Genomic DNA, 21780 nt, shown 5'->3' on the forward strand with positions numbered 1-21780 from the left:
AAAGACCCCTTCCAATTTTTTGAAGTTATCTTATTTATGCTTCCAGGACACAGTAATTCTCTAGAAGAGGTAGAACTGGGCTCTAAACCTTGATGAAGAGAGATCTTTCTTGTGAGTGTGATGAGTGGAGTGGGTAAGCTTTATATATATAGTGATTTTGCTTGTTTTCAGTCTGTTAGAAGGATAAAGGTGAGTTTGAAGACAAGTCCAAGTGCAATAGGGCTAGTGCATCTTTGCCATTGGGCCTGGAACCCTCATGTCAGGCTTGGTAAGGGTTAGGGAGGATCAGTGTCCTGTGTTTGCAGTTCTCTCTCCATAAAGAGGATGGAGCTGTTCTGGAGAGATATCCCACCTGCAGCCTCCAGGAGGACACACTTTGGAAATCACACTGGGATCTAAGAATACTCTGGAGTAACTTCCTTCTTCTGTACAATCTTGGCACACCCAGTAAAAGGATGGTAAGACTCCACCCTACTTAACTCAATCCTCCTGCCTTTGGGTCCTAGGACTATTGCTGTCTGCTTCAATAGTGGTCCTGGACCATTTGTTTCTTTTTTTGGACTTGAGGTAGTATAATGAGGAGAAGGAAACATTTTCTTTTTGGTCTTCAGATTACCAAAACAAAGTTCTTTTTGTCCCTTTCTATTATTTAAAGCTTGGGAATCAGTTGTTGGGAATCAATCTCCTTCCCTGACTCAATGTTTTCCTTCCATAAGAGCTTTGCCTCTCCACACTGAAGGGCTCGCATGCCCTTGCTATTCCACTAAAGTAGCCTAGACTCATTCTGGAGGAGTGAATTTACCTTTTTGGACCTTGGATTTCCCATCTGTTCAATAACGGGGTTAATGAATGGTGCCTGAACTCTCGTCTTCCGTTTCCTTGACTTTTCCACTCAACTGTCCAGCAGGAAAATAAAGATGAAGGAGGTCTCCAGGAGACACACAGGTCTGCAGCATCGCTGACCTCCAAGGTCTCCCTCTCTAAGATTCCTGAGTCCTCCGAGGCTGCAGCCCGGCCACTCCTGCCCTAGGGCAGAAAGTACCGGCGCTCTGCTCGGTGGGTCTCCTGAACCCTGGCTGCCTATATCATTTCCAAACCTCAGTAAACTGACACCAGTGCTGTTTCTTACTGCCCTGTCCCGACCACCCCTCGAGGTCCCCACTACTTCGGTACCCCAGAAAACCCTCCAGCCCTGCCAGCAGCATCTCTGGCCAAATAGGGCGCTCTCGGGGCTGGGATGGGGGGCGCCGTGCTCCAGCCCTTCACCCCTCAGCCTTTCCTGCTCTCAGCACACACACCACTACCACCACCACTACCACCACCACCACCACCACCACCACCACCACCCGCCAACACCTTTTCCTACAAACTCCCAAGCACTCCTAGCATCCATCCAAGGAGAACTCTTCTCTCCTCCCACCACCCACCACCACCCCCGCCCCTAAAATCCCCCAGCCAAAACAGGAGTGGCCAGGGAGCCTGGTACTGCCTAGCAGTCCGGACCAGCCCTCTGCTGGGCGGGAACCGGAGGAGACATCCGACCTCGCTGGGTCCGAGGCGCCAGCTGGCCGGGCACGCTCCAATCTGCTAGGGCAGCCACCTGGCCGGGCGGGATCCAGAGACCAGCCTTGCGCGGGAACCCAGCACCCGAGCTCCAGAGCCGCCGCCTCCAGCCCTCCGGCGCCCCCCACGCTCACCCCGACTCCAACCCAGCCTGAGTCTCGGGCGCGGCAGGAACCCGACTCAGCCTGCGGGAGCTCCAGGGCTTGGCTCGCTCTTTGCCGGCCCCCTCCGTGGAGGGGCTCGCGGGGGCCCAGAGAGGCAGCTCCCGCCCTCCCACCCGCCCACCCGCCTGCGCCGCGCGGCTCAGCGCTGCACTTGGATTCCGGGAGGGAAGTGCCGCGCTCCGTCCCTGGCGTCCTCCGTCCTGCCCCCCAAGTGGAGATGCGCGAGAAGCAGGCGAAGGCGAGCAGCTCGTGAGAAGCCGCGCCAGCCGGCACCATGCACCTGCGGCCGCTGCCCCTCGTCGTGGTCCCGGGCTTGCTGCAGCTGGTGAGTGCCCTGCCCGCGCGCCTCCCCACGCGCCGGGGACGCGTTTCGGCGGGAAAGTCGCGCCTGTGGGTGGGTGGCTCGGAAGCGAAGCCTGGGGCGGCTTGAGAACCGGGATAGGGATAAGGGGCGCAAGGAGTTGAGGGGGTTTTGGATCGTTTTAGGGGTTCAAGGGAGCTGGGGTCTCTAATAGAGGGGACCTAGAGGCGAGGCGCCTGAAGGGCTTAGCCACGGTTGAGATTTGAAGGCTGGGAGAAAGTAGGCAGGAAGTGGCCAAGTAGATGGTGCCAAAAAAAAAAGTTTCATTGAAAAGCGGTCTGTGAGGGAATGGGGGTCATGGATAGGATGAGGATGGCTTGGGCGACCTCCCTGCAGCCCAGAGACCCAGAGGCTTGGTGGCGTTTCATTTTCCCGTGGTGTTTTGCCCAGATGCCCTGACACTTCTTTGAAGGAATACGATGCGTTCTAGTTTGAAGGACCAGATGATAGTGGCACATTGATGAGGTAAAACTTAGGCAAAAGACCGATTTTAGGGGCAGCTTGAATTTCACTGGTTTTCCTTCTGGCCCTGGGGAGTGGGATGGGGTTTTCTGCCAGATGGGAACCCAAGATGTAACTTTCACGCCCGTGTTCACGTAGAAGCCACATCTCACGCATCTCCAAAGGTCTTCTCGGAGGAATGTGAAGAGTATAAAAAGCTCCTGTGAGGTTTCCCAGCGACACTGGGGCTCTATTCACCTTGTGACTGTTGCATTTCCCAGAGATAGCCACGCTCTCCTTCCTTTTATACCTGTGTGCTGGGTGCTAGTTAATTATGTTTAAGGTAGATCCAAGGTAAGACCTTCAACAAAAAACTTTTGAATAGCATGGTAGAAGGGGACTGGTTTGGCTTGGTCTGCCTCTCTGGGATTTCTCCTGGTCTCTTGACACCTGTCCTGATACAGGGCTCTGAAGGGATTTCTCCCAATGCCAAGGTGCTTTTTTTTTTTTTTTTTTTTTTTTTGGTCTTCATAGTTAAGATTTTATCCATTTAGCTCTGGGTTGTTAAAAACTAGATTCAAGAACCCAAGCATTCCTTTCAGAGGGAAAAATTAAATAATGTATCGAAATTTCTCTATAAAATGCTATTGCAAAGCCAGAGGCACTTTGCAAGTGCTGAAAGTGGAAAGGACTCTAAAAGAGAGGCCATGGAAGGGCCTGGCCTCCGTTCTTGTTACAATAGAAATTAACTTTACCTGCACAGCAGTAAAAACCATCCAAAAGGAAATGCAAAAGTATTCCAGATGTCCTCGAGTAAGCCAGAATGCATTGTACGGCATGTTAAAACAAATGTTATATCTAAGGCCTTATGCATCAAAAATATATGCTACATTAATCTTTATTATCTCTTGCTTTTTAAAATTTTTAATCTAAATTCCCAAACAGATGACCCAAGAAAGTAGCATTTATACGTGTGTTTGTGTGTGTAAGGAAAAGCCTAGGAAAATCAGGCACGTGGAGATCTTCAGAATATCTTCATGAAACTTAGGTCGTTAATTTTTACATTTTGTGTATTTGCTCCTTAAGCAGTGTTAGGTTCTTAAAGATGAGGACATACATTTGGAGATGTGTTAGGTAAGAGTTCTCCTATCAGCTACTATGTTGAAACTGTTAGACCCCCCACCCACACACCTAGTCGATAGGAAATAGAAAATGCATCTTGAAGAGATTGTGCACCTTCCTTAACAGCTAGATTCTAATATTACTGCATGGATTGATTGATTCGTTTTTAAGGAAGCTTATGTCAAATTCTAATCCATTTTAGGATTGTGCTGGGGTTGTAATGTTTTTTCTTCCTGGAGCACTTTGTCATGGTAAGTGAGGTGGGGAGCTGCAGCTCTGTGATAAGCACACAAGCCTTACACTGCCATCCTCCTGGACAGTAAAAGGCTGTCTGCATTCTCCACATTCTTAGAGCTGTTTCCAGCCTCATAACACAAGGGGGTTGTTAGAATGTGGAAAGAAAACAGAGTAACTGAGCAGGTCAGATCTAAATTGAAACATTCCTGAGTCCCATTACATGCCCCACCCCTGCAGATGTCAAAAAGGACATATAATTTCCTCTTCTGGATGTTTCATTGTTTTGTTCTGCCTTTTTCAACCAATATTGAACTTCTTTGTTAAATTCTAACAAGAAGTGGATAAAAATATTTCTTATTAAAAAGCAGCCTTCTAATTTTCTAGGAACCATATATTCTCAAAAGATCTGCCATATAAAATCTGCCATAAATATATACATATATGTATATGTACATGTTGGAGGGTGGACTTATTGTTGAAAATGATTTTTACTTTTCTATTAGCATAGTCAGCCTGAAGAACATACTTTTTACAAAATGTTAAATATTTTAAATAAGCAGTAGATTCATTTAAGCATTTTGAAAACTTAATTTTATAAAAATTACCTGTGTCAACTGAAAACCATAACAAGGGGTTGGACCCAAATAAGTCACCAACTATATAATACTCTGAATAACTAGAATGTTTTGTACTTATTTTGTGACATTTAATACTTTTAAGGAAACAATAAGCTAAACTGATGTCACAGATAGCCTGCAAAGAATATGTGTATGCTACCTCCCTTTGCCATTTTTCCTGGTCTGTGTCCAGCCTTTTTAACAGAGGTTGCTATACATAATTAATGTGACTACTAGGCATTTGCAAAATTTAAATACTCATCATACATATATATTGTTTTCTTGATATCCTTATTTAACAACATATTAATAAAATATTAATAAAAATATTAATAACTTTTTTTCTTTCTGCCATGCTAATGAAGAAAAATTAGCATTTTGAATTAATATTATAGCCAAATGAATGTTGTTCCACAATTAGATACAAGGCAAAGACTTCACCGGATGTCAGCTTCTCACAGATTTACTTGATAATTTATAACTAATAAAATGAATTTACTTTTAAGTAAAATGCAGACTGTAAAAAGGTTAGATATGAATTTAAATGATTATCTCTAGTTTAAGATAAAATTTAACAAAGATTTTTAAATAAATTTGTTATGCATTTCAACTTCTTTTACTGTAATACAATGCTGAGTTTAAAAAATAAGTTAAAAGTAATATGAGCAAATTTTTACCTATCAAAGTATAAACAAAATAAAACTATAAACAAATTATAAAACTGTAAACATAAACAATTATAAAATCAAAACAGTTGTGTTGTATGATACCATTTTAAGTACATCTTTTAACCACATCTAAATATTATCTCATGAACTTGTTTATTTATGCTTATGTTAGCAAATGAATAATTTTAACATTTGTTTAGTGTGACATTCATACTTTATTTCTTGCTCTGTATATACCATAAGTGATAACTATCTCCCATTCAAAAGTCACAATTTCTCTCATACAGTCATGATCAATAAGCATCAAAAGAGCATTTTCCATTGTGAGTCTGTTGCTTAGATGACAATGAAAAGGAGAAAGAAAAAACACCATTATCATGGCTACAACTTAAGGCTTAGCTAAGTTTTAAAATTAACTCACCATCATGAGTATTATTATCTTAGATTTTTAAAACTATGAATTTGATTAAATAATTAAGTTCTTTTTAAATTTACTTTCTGTAAGCTTTATTTTTTCAAATTAATTTTATTGGTACACTTTAGATATACATAATGATAACATTGATCTAGGGAATTTGCACCTGTACATGACAGAATTGATTGTTCTCTTTTCCCAGTCCCCTCCCCTCTCTTCAACCCTTCTTCTGCTCGCTCCTTATTTACAAAAGCTTTGTTTCCATTTTTCCTTCTATTTTTCTTTTTTCTTTTTCCTTTCTTTCTTTCCCCCTTCCCTCTCCCATGCCGCTTTCCATTTAAACATTTTCTTCCTATTTCCCAATGTTTAGTATATACTGTGGTCCTTATTTACCCTTTTGATTTCTCACACAAGAGAAACAATGCAATGTTTACACATTTGTTCCATAATAATTACATTCTTGTTTCCAGACACCACATTCCAGTAAAAGTTGTGTCCCTTGGCCTATCATGAGATTTTGCTACCTGGTCCAGTTTTAAATGCCTTCACCATAGGAAATGGACCTTCTTGCTAACATTTTTGGGGGGTTTTTTTGGCTGATAGATTTCCGAATGAAAAAGAAAAGCTTGCTTGATCTTTGTTCTTTTTTTCCTCTTAATTTTCTTTTTTTTTTAATCGTTTCAGATTAGTGGTCAGAGTGCTAAATAAGGCAGAAGGCTTTTTTGCAAAACCTTTCAGAGGTTTACATTGTCAGCTTAAAGTGTATAGTTCTTGCACATAGAATGATTTAGGAAATATCTATTTTGTTGCGTACAACATGATTTTTTGATGTATACTTTTATAATACTAAATATCATAACACCATAACATTAAAGAGATAGTCAATGTGTTTTGAGCAATTTAAGTCATTTAGTGGTAGCAATCAAAGGTGAATATAAATGTGTCATAGGTTTGTGATTTTATAAAAGCTCCAAACTGTCTCTTACTGTTTACATATTCTGTGAACTCCTTTACCTGAAGCTTTGCTGGGTAAGATTTGAAAAAAAAATTATAGCTTCACACTCAAGTGCCTACAGCTAAGGCTGTGTCAGCATTTCTGTGCAGAATCTAATTTCTATCTCTGCCATAAGCATTATTGCCGGTTAGGGTTAGAAGTTGGCATTTAATATCTTGATTTGGAAGTCAGTTATTTTAAAGGTGCTTGAAAAAATTGCTTCAAATGATTCTGGGCACTCACTCATGTGAAGTAACTCTCTAGGTATCCTTATAATATGCAGGACGGTTATTTAGCAAACTAATTTCTCCATTATTGACCTAATGACTAAATTCACAGACAAAAATCTTACAGTTTTGACTCTCACACGTTGTCATGTAAGTGGTAATATTTTTAAATTATTTTAGATAATTTCCAATTCATGTATTTATTGTAGTCTCGTTATTTGAAAACCTATTTTATCATAAATATTTTAAATTATGTCATATTCAGGTGTCCTAAACAATATTTTATGACAATTTACCAACAGTCTTATTTAGAATATTTGTTACTGGTGATATGACTGATGGTATGGATGATAACACCATTCTTTATTTTAAAATCCTGCTCAATAAAAAGTGATCTAAAATAATTTACAGTATACATTTTGATATTACAGAAAAAATTCTAAGATATGATTGATTAAAAAATTTGTGTTTTGTTATTTTAATCTGTGAAAATCTAGATACAATATCAAACAAGTGTTTGGTTCCTTATACTATGTAATCAGTATTCAATGAAAAATTGTTTCTTCATAGAACTGCCATTAAAATGATTTTATTACTTTAACTCAAGTGCTTTAGGAAATATTTCTTTTTTCCTAATCAGCTGGTTTAAGAATTTCAAATAGTTGTCTTCAAGGCTGCTATTCTTGTCAATTTTTCCTTTCTTAAATGTATAGGTGTATAGTAAGAGAACTGAAATATTTATAAACTCAAACAATAATGATGATAATGGTGCATTAAATTTGCATATTCAAGTTTCTTTCACATGATTTATCACATTATAGTCTCCGAATAAGAGTAAATGATAAAGAAGGGCATTTTAAATGTTTCCATTTCTGTATTGGAAATGTATTGATTTTGAAAGGCTTGAGCTCTATTTCTAGATAAATGAACATCTAGTGGATATTTACCTATTATCTATTTTCACCCAGACTTCCCCTGAGACTATAGCAAGCAGTGAGGATGTAACAGAAAACAAAACAGAAGCGATCCCAGTGTGTGAGTGTGGTGTGTGCGGTCTTGGCTCGCATGAATACGTACCTAAGTGATTCCTGCAGATCATCTCCCAGCCTCAGACTCTTATCTCAAAAATGATGTAATTAATGATAAAGTAGATGAGAAATTATTTCTAACATCTCTTTTAAAATATAAAACAGTGGTTCTGGATCTTTCCTTTTGTGAATTACATCTTTAGTTACTATACAATATAAGCTATTTCTTACACACACATATAATTGGTTTAATTGGTTTACAGGTATTTATGCTGTTAACCACATACAAATGACACATATACTTAGATTTGAAATCTCTTCTTATGTGAAAGGAAAATTTGGTGCTACTAAGCAAAAAGAACTGATGAGCATTTATTAAACACATAATCAGCAAAATCAATAAAATTAAAATCAAAATGTTATATTCAGGGTTTTCCCCTTTACATCATTTTAAATTTATAAAGTATTAAAATCTAGTTATTGCTTCAATTTAAATAAAAAGTAAATTGACTCTCAATTAAATTCTAATTATTAAGAAACATTACAGCTTAATGCTGTTCTTCAACTAGAAACCTAGCAAGTGAGTTTTGTAAGCATTGGTACAATACAGCCTATTTAAGTCAGACACACTTTTAACTCCAGAGGTTTTATGAGTTCATTTGTAAATGTTACAAAGTTTTAAAAATAAAACCAACAGCAACAGCACCAACAGCAAATGCTAGCATGTGAAAGCTATCCAACATGGAGAACATCATCATTGGCTGTAAACTTTGTGTGAAACACGAAGTTCAGTCCAACTATAAACACTACAAAAATCTTTCAAAATGAAACACGACTTTGTGATATTATTGTTGGGGGGCAAATAAAGTGCTTCAAAAGCAGTAAAAAATCTACATAAGGTTCTTTATACAAGAATATGTAAGATTATGATTTTAAAGATTGTCATAAAATGACAATTTTAAGTCTCATTAATTTACCTTACATTATATGGCATGTATGTTTATTCACTGAAAACAATAATATAAGAAATAGTGTAGATTATTTAAGGGAAAAACCCCATATGTAGTTTATATGGCAGTTGATAATGAGTACGATTTATTTTCCAGACTTATATTTAGCCAGGGATTTAGCTCAGTGGTGCCATGCCTGCTTCGCAAGTGCAAGGGCCTGAGTTTGAGTTCCAGAACCATAAAAAAAACCAGACTTGTATTCCTCTTTTGTGTGTAGACTTAGCTGAAAATGATAGCTGTTGAATTAAGAGTCTGCATATTTTGATTGATTAATATATGCAATAAGTGAATAAGGCCTGAAAATAACCGTTTAACATTTTGTAGTAATAATAGCAATAATATATATTAAAAATATTCTGCAACTAGATAGTTCAGAGAGCAGATAATTGGGAGTGATTTAAGAAACATGGCTATCAAAATGGAAATAGAGGTATAGTTTTCATGTTTTCCAGTCTTGGATTCACTTGTTGCTCCTGTGTTGCTGACTCTCAAATTCGTACCTCAGTTTCTATCCCATTGGTCAGGCTCCAAGCCTATATTTCTTTAATTTATTATTCGATTTGGCTTATATGTTTTACTATGAACTCCTGCTCAGCATGTCCAAAGCCACACACACCTTTTCTGAGCAAGTTCCTTTTAACATTCATGGATTTAGAACTTGAAATCATCACCTCTCTAGTTTTGATGTCTGGAGTTCTGTCTGTACTAAGAGAAGTGATGTAGTGTAAAGTACTATGTGAGTTTACAAAATTCATTCATGTATTTGATTTCACGGTCATCTTCACAACAGCTCTGGAAAATAAAAAGAACAATCATTGTGTCTGTTTTACAAGTGAAGAAACAAAAACACCAAAGATTTCTGAGATAGATCGTAGTCATACTAACAGTAAAGATCGAATTGTCCACTCAGTTCAGTACCTAGTTCATGGCAACATCGGTTTTTAGCAGATTGAGGAGTCCATGTTGAGCACCTATCTAGGTGCACATCATTGACACCCAGAATCACAGATTTGAGGGTGAAATGCCCTCTTCTGTGTAGAAATCATACTGAGGTAGACACCCAAACCCACTCATTCAAGGGATATTTTAAACAAGGTTTTCTATAAGTCAAAGAAGTTAAACAGGATAAATGGTTCTTGGAGCACTTCCCTTACCCTGAGTTCTCTTTCAGGTTTATCCTCACAAAGTCTACTTGCCACATGTTCCAGCTTATATGCAGCTTTCACGTTAAGTTGATGACAGAACAATGGGGCTGCCTTAGGATCAGCAGCAGGTTTCAGAGTTTCTCTAACTTCTTAAGATCTCTTCTGTACCATTCCAGATGGGACAGATGAAAAGCAGAGGCTCAATGGCAGCTTAGTCCTGGTTTTCTAAAGAACAAGTGGAAGAAGCTGGTGGACATGGAACAGTGTTTTTTTTATTTTTTATTTTTTTATTTTTTTAATTAAATTCTTTTATTGGTACATTGTAGGTATACAACACAATTACATTTCTCATTGGGAATTGTACCTTTACATAATGCATCTTGGTTCTTATTTTTTCCCCATTCCTAGCCCTCCCTTCACGCCCTCCACCCTTCCCTATTTATAAAGACTTTATTTCCATTTTTTCCATTTCTCATCATTTTTCCTTTCCCTTCTTTCCTTTCCCCTGCCCCTCCCACTGTTTAATAGGTGGCCAGATTGCAGGATGTGAAAATATTGATAATTTCGCTTTTCTAGTATTATACTGCTATTGCTCTTGGTCTTTCCTAGATTTTATGAAAGTACATATTTTATTATAAATGTAGCATAGTATAGTGGATATTGTTGGATCTTCACCCAGGGCTCCTCTTTGAATACGCATTTTGCTAAAATGCACTCAACCACAGGTGCTGTTTGCTTCCCCTGGCAAAATCTCGACTGTAATGACAGCAGATGTCACAGTGTGCAAAGCCCAGCTACTTTGCCCAGCATCTGAGCAGCATTGAGGTGGAACAGATACTCCAGTGTGTCCCTGTGGGAGGAGGGCCAAAACATTGTCCTTGAGGCTTTGTCTCAGACCATACAGTTTCATGGCTTTTTCCCATCCTATCACCTGCCGCCCCACTCCTGTATCAGACTCTTCTAGAAGTGCTTCAGTTATAAATCACTTACACTCACACCCTTTCCTCAGCATCTGCTTCTAGGGACCCCAACCTATTTCTACTTAAATTTTTTTCATCATCCAGGGAATTTTAATAACTACTTCTACCTGCTTTCTGCCACCACATCTTCACACTCAGGAATAATCACTATGAAGAGATAACATCTATCTTTCCAGATTTTAAGGATATGTGTGCTTTTATCATAATATCATGTGCAACATAATGTTGTATAACATGGTTTTAAAATGCAGTGAAATATTTTTAATAGTATCTAGAGTAATTTGTGTTTTGGGAATTCATGTTTGAATCCACTGATGTGCCATAATGTATTTAATAAGTCCTGAATATTTTGAAAATTCCACAATACATTTGTAAGTACAGTGTATGTCTATAAAACAAATTCTTACAAGTGAAGATACTAGCTCAATGCCATGATTTGATTCATATAAATATAAATTTTTCCTAAATGATTGTAACAATATATAGTACTACTCATAATGAACGTACATAGCTATATCTCTACATGAACATTGATATTTTTGCTAAACATGCTAATCTATTGCGGGAAAATCTCTCATTGTTTTTCCAATCTGTTGTATATTATTTATGAATATAAAATGTATGTTTATACTTGATAACATTTATGTTTATTTTGTGGATATCCTTTTTAAAATCCTTCATATTTTAACTCTTTTTACAGCTTTTAAACATTTATAGTTTTTTAATATTGTTCATTCACAATTTTATCTTGTCTATTATTCCTGGATATTACAGTGTTGTTATGTATTTTTTTTATACCTGACATTTAAATTTTTTTTCTGGTGTACACAGAAGTGATTTTTGTTTATTTTTGTTTGAATCTGTTCTAATTCTGAACTCAATTATTAGTTCTAATAATTTTATTTGATTCTCCTGTATTTTATATCTACACAATCAAATATACTTGTATTTGATTTTTCCTTTGAAGATTTTATCTCATTTTAAAATTTATTCTCCTAATGTAGTGGATACATCCTTCAAAATATTAAATAAAACTGAAATTAGGCATTTTTCTCATATTTCCAACTTTAATGAAAAGTTTAGTAAACATGAAATTTGCTGTTTCTGTTACATAATCTATCATTAAGAATATACTTTCACATTCCACCTAAAAATCAATTTGCATCAAGAATAGAGACTGATTTCAGGTACTTTTTAGTATCTCTCTCAATCGTATAATTTTTACATGTAAGTCTGTGTGTTTTTTTACTTATGAATAGATTTACTGTTTTTTATTTATGGATGGGTTTATTCAAGAATATGTTAAGCTGTTTTCATAAAGTTGAAATTATCTATATTTAATACAGCATTTTTACATCATTATCATTTCACTTAATACTACTGATGCTATATTCATAAGTGAAATATAGCAAAGGTGAGACATACTAAGTTTTGCACCATACCAAGTTATGCCAGGATCATGATTACAAAGACTTATAATTTTTCCCTCTCCATTTTGAGAGACGTTAAAATAGGTGAAGATTGTTTTCCCCTTGGAAATTTGTTGGGAATAATTTTCATCCATTTGAGCCTTTTTGGTTTTGGAGAGATCATTTAGCAGGTTTTCATTTCCCTCTTGGCTACTCACCCATTCAGGGTTTTACTTCAACCACTTTTGAATCCCTTTTATTAATTTTTAAAGAAAATTTTGCGTCTTTATATATTTTCAGATTTATTTAGCATGAAATTATATGTGTTATTACCTTAATTTTTAAATATGCAGGATAATTGTGAATGTATGTACTGTACTTCTTCAGTTTGTATTAATTGTTTTGGAACAAAAGAAGCTGAGGGGCTGCCTTCACGCTCTCTCTACATCTAGCACTGTAAATAGAAGACTTCTATGACAAATTCCATAGAGAAGTTACTCTGCAGTCCAGGCCAAATGAAGCCTTGCACAGGGGATGAGTATCCACACCCTCAGTGGAGGATGCGGCTGCCTCCTGGTGCTGCTCGATTTCCTGCTTCATTCCCAGCCTCTGCTGTGATAATCTGGTGGTGGGAAAGGAAGTGCTGTGAGGATAAGTCCCAGTTTCCTGCTCAGGTGCTATTCTCTTTTGCCTTTGTTTAGCTACAGGTTGAAGAGCATGTCTGGCTTTTCTGTCGTCATTCTGATTCACTCTTCTTATGCCTTCCAGAGAATCTCAAATTTCATGGACTCTTACAATCCTTTTCTGTTATCAGTACCCCTATGTATTTATTCTTATTTTTGCATTTCTACCACATTTCTTTGGATGTTGGAAAGGGAGGCAAAGTAAATGAATTCATCAAATGCTCATGAATTCATTAGAAGTTGTGTACTCATTTTTGGCTCACCCTCCCTCATCTTCCATAGTATCCATTCAGTCACAAAATCCTGCAAAATTTCCTTCCAAATTCCTCTGTAAAGTATCTTTTCCTCTCCATCCTTTGTCATTTCATCATTCATTATCACGTCCTCCTACCTGTCTACCTTATTCCAACATAAGTCTTACAGATTCATTCCACAAATCACAGAATCATCATTCTTAAATTCTCTTGACTTACTATGCCACCCCACTAATAAGAATGAGGTTTAAATTCACTTTTTGTCTCTTTTTAACACATTGGATCTAAATTCCTCTTCCTGGTTTTTCTGTTCTTAAATTTCTCTTCCAGCATTCATCACATACTCCTGAGTACAGGTAGGCCTGTATCTTTAATGCTCTGTGAATACTTCAGAGTGTAGGGGAAAGCATAGGTTTAGGTGTCAGACTGAATTGGATTTTAGCATTTTCTCTGACAATTTGGACAAGTTAATAAATCTACTTATCTCTTTTCTTTCTTTATAAAATAATGATAATTACAGCTATCTCAAAGAGTTATGATGATCATGCACAAAAATATAAATTGCCTGCCATAGCACTGGTTGACAAATGTCAATTTTCCTTTCCACTTGTACCAGCGAAGGTTCTTTGTGTGCAAGCAACAAAAAATGACTCTGACTAATAAAAGCAGAGAAGTTCATTGAAATGGGACAGCTCACAGGAAAGCTTGAAGAACCAGTTGTGGCTGCAAGAGAATCCAGAGAATCTAGGTATCAGGAAGTTATGAATTATCCACACCTTTTAACCCCCTGATTCTTGCTTCATTTTATAGATGCCATGTGCTGCTTGAGAGGGTCTGCTTGAGTTATATCCTTTGGCTTGAGACGGGTGGGATTCTGATGGATTACTCCATACATGCTAGGGAATCACCAGTATGTGTTCCTTTTAGAATCCATTGGAACACTTTAGCCAAAGAAAGATTACTATTAGAGATGGAGACTCAAATAACTACAGGGAAGACCCATTCCAGTTTTCCCCATGAATCCACATGATCTTCAACCCATAAAAGGCTGTAGACATCAAAGATCACCAATCATCAAGGATAAAATAATAAATAAACAAACAAAAAAGACAAAGCAAATACAGAACAACTTACTCTGGAGGAAACTAATAATGCAAGGAAGAGATTATAATTCTAAATACTCACAAGTAGTATTCTCAAAGTGTCAAGAAGATACCATGTCCTGAAAATAAGAACAGCTGTGAAGAAAGATGGACCAGGGAAAAAGAAGTAGTTCTTAGTAATAAAATATGTAACTGTTGAAAGAGAAACATCAAGAAGACTGGAACTTTTATAATAAGGACAAAGAACTTGCTGGTAAATTGTAAGGTAAAGTCGTGGAAATTTCCTATAACATAGGGCAAAATAACCAAAATGGAAAATGTGAGAGAAGAGTTAAGAGATACAGACAATACATTCAGAAAGTCCAAAGGAAAGCTCTTCTAAAGATGACAGAGGCAATGAGGGAAAGGACAGAGGGAAAATGTTGAATCGGCTGACATAAAAAATTGTGTTGAAATTTCTGCGCTCAAATGATAAAACAGAAAATCCTAGAAGCTTTCAGAGAAACAAGATAGATTACTGACAAATCAAATGCATGTCTCATTAACCACACTAGATGTGAGAAGCTTATCAAAGTTTTGAGGAAAAGGGATATTGAACCAAAGGCCAAATTATCAATCAAATATGAAAGGTAAAGTGAGAGGACAAAGAAAGGGGGAAATCAGAGAAAGCAAATGACATTCAGGACTTGGAAGCATTTCAGAGGAGTTACTGCTCTCTCCATGTAGAAAACTCTTCAAAGGGGTGCTTCAAAGCAGGAAGGGAATGCAGAACAGAGGAATGAGGTGGGGCACAGTTGCAGCCAAGTCTTAGCATGACTCAGCCTCTGACACTGGGAGCCCTGGGGTTCCGTTTCCTTGTGTGGTACAGGTAGCACTGGCTAGTGAGGGTCCTTGCTTTAATAGAAATGGAAATTAAAACTAAAGCAACAGTATGAACTTACAGGCAGAAGCTTTAATTGGAAAATGAGACAAGAGAGGGAAAGGACATCAGCTCCAGTAGCTAGCAGGGGCTGACTCTGATGCAGGTACTGAGACTGACTGGCCCACAAAAGAATGCAGACAAGGGCCGGGGATTTAGCTCAGTGGTTCAGTCGCTTCCCTTGCAAGCGCAAGGGCCCGAGTTCGATCCCTGGTACCAAAAAAAAAAAAGAAAAAAAAAGAATGGAGACAGGTTTTACAGGTATTGTAGTGGGCTGGGGTGGAGTCAATCACTGTCTCAGACCTGATCTTGCAACTCTGGAGGGATCCTCATGGATTATGGGGCGTTTCCATTCCCATGATATGATAACTTCTGTTTTTGGTGGTTTCGGTCGGATGAGGCTCTGCTTTCCCTGAAATCCGAGTGGCTACTGGTTCAGGACCATGATGGGAAATGTTTAAGCAGTGCTCCAAGCGGGAAGGGTTTGGAACTGGGCATTGTAAAAGTGTAGTAATGGGATGTCCTCCTCAATCCTGAAAATTACTTCAGTTACGCTGATGTTGATGTTCTCCATCTTGAAGGGAAGAAAATAGGCTAGGTAAATCTAGAGCTAATCAACTTTGTTCTGTCAACTTTTTCTAAATGAGTAACATACCTGTATCCCAAGTTTAAAATTAATAAAATTACAAAAATGAAGATCAAGCCCAACCAAGAGTCAAGGGTTTTAGCAGAAACTACTTTTAGGCCCCTGATTATCTCAGAAGAAAATGCAAATTGTGCTTTTACTGAATAACAAAATAGGGCTCAGCAGTTGGTTCTTTGTCACTTTGGTGGTCTTTGCCTGGGTCATGATGATGTCACAGTCACATTGTGGCTCTAGAAGATATACCACTAAAATAATCTCACTTACATAAATGATATTTGTTAATTTGCTGAGTTAGAACTGGCCTTATACACAAAGTCTGAATTATTTAAATATACCTTAAGAATGGAGTGTAATATCCAACATCAAAATGTGAACTATTCTGCTGTGAATCACATTATGATGAACTATAAGAAGCTGGTGTTGAAAGAAATATAGGAGGTGATTTAGTTGAGCACACCAGGTTCCTCATCTTACATAGTAAAAACTTAATGGAGGGCCGGGGATTTAGCTCAGTGGTTCCTCTGCCTGCTGCCTGCCTCACAAGCACAAGGTCCCAAGTTTGATCCCCAGTACCAAAAAAAAAAAAAGGAAGAAGAAGTTAGTAGAAGGTGTCTAATGCACAAGGCCACGAGTTCGATCCCAGCTACTAAAAAAAAAGGAACAAACATAAAGTGTTAAAAGTTAGCAAATAGTAGAAGAGCTCAAAATAATATAACTAAAATTCAGTACATTTGTTTACTGTATGATTTTGTGTTTCATATTTGACTTAAAAATAGGCTTCTTTTTCTGTAGTGCTTTTGACAAATCTTCATGACTCTGTAAATTTCAAAATAAAGGTGATCATAGGGAAAGAAAGATAAAGACTTCTCAGGATGCCATGGGTTCTATTTCACTAAGAGTGGAAAGGCAAAGCCATCTGTGATGTTGTGCTGCAGGGGAAGGGTTCCCAGCATCAATACTGTTGTCATTTTGGGCTGGATCACCCTTTGTCACGGAGTTATCCTGTGCATTGTAGGCGGGTAACAACATTCCTTGGCCTCTTCCTGGAGATGTCAGTAGTACTCCCACTGTGATAGCCAAAAATGTCTCCTAAGGAACAAAAGTGTCCTAGTGGAGAATCTCATCTGTAGATGCTTCCTGGCTATATGAAAATTTTAATCAAGTGACCTCTTTGGGAAGGGAGTCAGCATTTCGCGTAGACATGTTGTTTGCAAAAACACTATTTTTTTCTAATTCAGGCAAATTTCCTTCAGTTCAGTTCCATTCAGCCAATTTTTGAGTGCCAACTCCTTCTGGCTCTGTGCCCACATCTCTATTTGACAAATTTTTCTTTTTAAGGGAAATAAATGATGAATGATACCCCTGATATTCCTCACCTGGACAAGATTTTCCTATCTAATAGAAATTGTCAGGCATTCATTTTGCCTCAGGTACAAAACTAACCAGTTGTTAGGGCTGGGTCAGAAAGCTTTAGTGATTCTAATTTCTAATTTCCATATTATAAAATTCAGTAATGAGAGAAAAATTACTTTGTAGAAGACAGCAAAAAAACCTGAAAATAGCAATTATAAATATTAGTTAATAAAATACGTGAATTAAATCACATGTGACATGAATATTTGTTACAGTTAAAATAAATATTCTTCAAAGAGTTTATGTCAAACTCAAGTTGTATTTTGGATTAAAAAAAAAACTGGATGGTAGTAGCTTGGAGTGTAAAATTTTACTTAATGTATTTGTGACTTTAAAAATGCCCTTATAATTACTAAAGTCATTGCTTAGGAGATAGATTGTACTTTTTATTTATTTAAAAATTGGGGATTTTGAAGTTTACTGATATGTAAAATTACTTTTTTATGAACTATATGAATAACATTCTTCTACATTGGAATGCATTTCAGTTTTTCCTTCAAGGCAATTCTCATTTTTTATAGAAAATGTGCCTATGATGGTCCCCTGTGAGAGTTGTGTCTTATCCCCTGGAGGTAAATATGGTATAAACAGAATCCCTACGGGTGTTAAAATTTCAAGTACATTTTCCTGAAATTATAGTTATGCAAAAATAACGACCTTACTTCTTGAAGTAAAGTCTGAGAACCTCAGTGGGCTGCAGCTCAGTCTCTTTATATATGTGGAGTATCAACCTCCACATAGGCTCCTGTAGCCATCAAAGTCATGCACCAGGGGCATCCAGATAGGCCAGCTCCTTTCTACATGTGCTTTTATACATATGCATTCATATTGGCACACAGATAATACTCTCCTACTGAATTTCTCACCACATGAAAAGCAGGAAGATGTTTTATCCCTACTTTAAAAATTATAGACCTAGATTATGCTACAAGCCTTTCCTGTACAAATGCTTAAACAAACCATTATTTACTAATATAATCTTAGCTTCTGTCAAAGGTTAATGTAGGGAATAACTGTTGAAAAGCATTGTTTTGGTAATACTTACAATCACATTTTTATTCATTTAGTCAACAGTTTAAGATTCTACAATAGGTATGGCATCATGCTACGCTTTTCCTTAGAATATATTCCTAGGAACAAAAATATCTTTCCTGATAAATTTTATTTAAAGAATGAGAGTTTCTTTTTACATTTTTCATATGAAGAATTATAGAGCCTATTTATAAATCAATTGCAATGTGTCTCTACTAAACCTAGTTTCTTTAAAGTTTTCTCTCCCATTATATATTCATAGTTCTTGACTTCGTACTCTTTCATGAGTAGTTCTACTATATATGGCTTATGTTGTTTATTTTGGAAGTACTTTTTCTCAGTATTTGGACTAGAAATTCATTTATCAGATATTTCTGTTCCAATGTGATTATAATGATAAATTGGTGAAATCATTTGAATTCTGTGAATATGAATTTCCTCTACACTTTCCCTTCTGAAAATTCAGGTGGTTGGATTCAGTGATTCCCAAAAGGTGGTCCATGGATCAGTTACAACAGCCATGTGAGGCACCATTTTTAGAATCTTCAGGCATGCTGTATTAGTGTCTCTGGCCTGGAGCCAAGACACCAGGTGATAACAAGGCTCAGCCAGCTTTGGGAACACTTGTGCCCTATGGTCTCTTAGCTGTCTTCGGTTTATGAATTCGTGATGCTTTTGGAGCTCCACATGGGTGGAGTATAAGCCAGCCCCTCGAGAAAGAGATGAAGTACACTGATTACACTGTCAATGACTCAAGAGGAGTAATACCTCAAGTCATGAATGTTTTCCAGTATTTGGCAAGCTTTCTCCAAAAGTATAGGAAATGCTTCTCCTTGGACTCTTATATACCCTATGTATACTTCCACTGTAGCTTTTATCTCATGGTCTTGTAATTGTGGGTGCACATCTTTATATATTCCATTTAATTCAGGTAAAATATATGAACACAGAATGTGGATGTCAAAGTCTATAACTTCGCAAGCCATCCACAAAGTTGGCATCAGATAAATACTTGAATGAATTAATTAATGAAAGAATCCATGCATGAATGAATGAATGAATGAATGAGCTAGTGAAAAAAATCACTCAATAACTCCTCTGAGAGTCTATTCTTCAGAGCCAGAGGAAAGTTTGGGTGACACTCTGATTCTAATCCCTCGGTGTCATTGCTCTCCTTCAAAGTGTGCCTGAGGGTTTTTTGTTTTGGAGCTCTGAGTTTATATAGAAAACTTCTCTTATTTTAATAATATTATCATTAGGATCTTTTGGGACAGTACTTTTATACCTACATTAAAACATTGTGCTAAAATAAACTGTTATTTTTTGCTCCGATTCTTTCAATGCTGTCTTCTACTGAGACAGAAAAAGGATATTTTTAGCACCCAGAGAAGTGGTTAATTTGCTTTGGAAGTTAATATAAATAGCTGCAAAATAAAATTAGACATTTATTCACCAACATCACCTTTAGAATATTGTATCATGGTTACTGACTCATGTTTCTATCACAATATGCCGTGTAGTTTTACTATATAATATACTAGTATTTATGTGACTAGTGAAATAAATAACATAGGAAATAAATATTATTTCTCAAGTTTAGATTGAATTGTTTGAAGAAAAAATACCATAAAAATAAAGATTTAGTCAAGTCAGCAATTTTTAATTTATGATCAAGATTCCTGATCTATTGTATAATTCTAATAATTTAATGCTTATCTGCATTAATTTTCCTATTTATTTTCATATTTTTGATAATAGGTTTAATTTGTTGATATGTACCAAGGACATTTTCTTAAAACAGTTCGGTTTACTGTCTTTTCAAACTCCCATCACCATGTGTCAAATTTTTATTTATTGTTCAGATGATTATTTTGTGAGTGATCCTGAAAAATTTCAAAACCTCAGGTGATTTTGACAGCCATCACATACCTGCCTATAAGTCGTGTAACTTTCTTCTAACAATAGGTCATCTCCAATCTCTCCCACTGTCCCTATAGGGAGATACTGATGTTGATAAGTAGGCACACCCAGACTCAAGGAGCCAAGAATAGGTGTGGAGGAGATGGTATCTCTTCTCAATATGTTAAAGGATTAGGCACATCCAGTGGGCAGATCTATGTTCAGTCGAAGTGCATCTCTTGCAGACTGTTACTGTTTACACTGGACACAGCTCATAGCTCCACTGATTGTCTACACGTCCCATCCAAGGTTGTCAAGGAAGAGAGTTATGCTGTTACCCAGGAACGACTATTGTTCTGGGCTCTAAACAAGGAAAATATTGGGCAATTAGAAACTCTTCCTACATATTTTATCACATTTATATTAGTAAAACAGAATTGACATGGTGAAGGTGACCAAGTAATTCTGCAGATTCCTTCCAATAGCTTTTGGTTTTGATTTGTTGTCTTGGATTTATATTGAGGTGATACAAAACCAAAGCTACATTATCTAAGTTATTAAATGAAATGTCTGCGGTGGATGAAAAATATTTTATTAGTTCCTGCAGTAGGCAAATGCTGTGAACTTTGAATGTTACTATGAGATATTTGAAGATTTTTACTAAGAATTTTGGGATGTTAGAAGATCCTGGGTAATGTGTGAATCATGATGTGCCCGTATTGGCATAAAGTAGTTTTTTTGATGATGTAAGAAAAATGGCTAGTGGGTCCTTATGATCTCAAGTGCTGACTCATGATGATGCCATAATAGAACATAGTTTTCATCTCCAGAGATAGCAGGGATAAGCTAGGAGATACATTATAGACAAAGCAAGACTGGTGACTTTTATCCTCATGTCTGCTCATATACACTCAGGTCTAAATCTGCTTGATATGATTTCCAACAGAAATTCCTGCTAACCTTGTTCTCTGAGGACTATCTTGTCCTGGCTGCTTTCTGTGTACACTGTCCTGTAATTCACTAATCCAGAAAATCCTCTATGTCCATTTTGTGCCTGACCCTTATGTGACCTGGGATTTAACCAAACTAATAATCCAGAATTCTGTGTATTTCACCTTATACTCTGAAATGTGACAATATTTTTGTATTTTGCCTTCCTCTCTTGACATAGTTGAACACCTACCATAATTTCCATGGTTAGCTTCTGACACCTGGCTTTTCATTTTCTATATCTCAGAGGTTCTAAATTCCTTGTTAACTAAATCTGCCAACCTTTTCATAAATTTAAGTATTCAAATAATACATACATTTGAATACATAAAATGAAAGGTATTTTGCTTTAAATATATACTTCAATCAGAATCCTTGAATGCTAAATATTCTTATTTCTGTAAAGGGCCAGAAAAATCACTTTCTCAACTTTATTTTAGTGAACTTTGGGGGGTGGAAG

At 37.0% G+C, this 21780-nt stretch overlaps 1 protein-coding gene across 1 annotated transcript in view; it reads left to right on the forward strand.

The window, feature by feature from the left end:
• The first annotated feature begins 1494 nt into the window (after positions 1 to 1494).
• The window catches only part of Nxph2 (neurexophilin 2), a 125138-nt gene continuing 104852 nt past the window's right edge, over positions 1495 to 21780 (forward strand). The window contains exon 1 of the mRNA XM_004836124.3: positions 1495 to 2052. Within this exon, the coding sequence (XP_004836181.1) occupies positions 2002 to 2052 (51 nt within the window). The 5' untranslated portion in view covers positions 1495 to 2001. The remainder of the gene's footprint in view (positions 2053 to 21780) is intronic.

The sequence above is a fragment of the Heterocephalus glaber genome, unplaced genomic scaffold, assembly GCF_053883595.1.
Source record: "Heterocephalus glaber isolate CG9 unplaced genomic scaffold, H.glaber_assembly_v1.0 deba00000347, whole genome shotgun sequence".
Lineage (NCBI taxonomy): Eukaryota > Metazoa > Chordata > Mammalia > Rodentia > Bathyergidae > Heterocephalus > Heterocephalus glaber.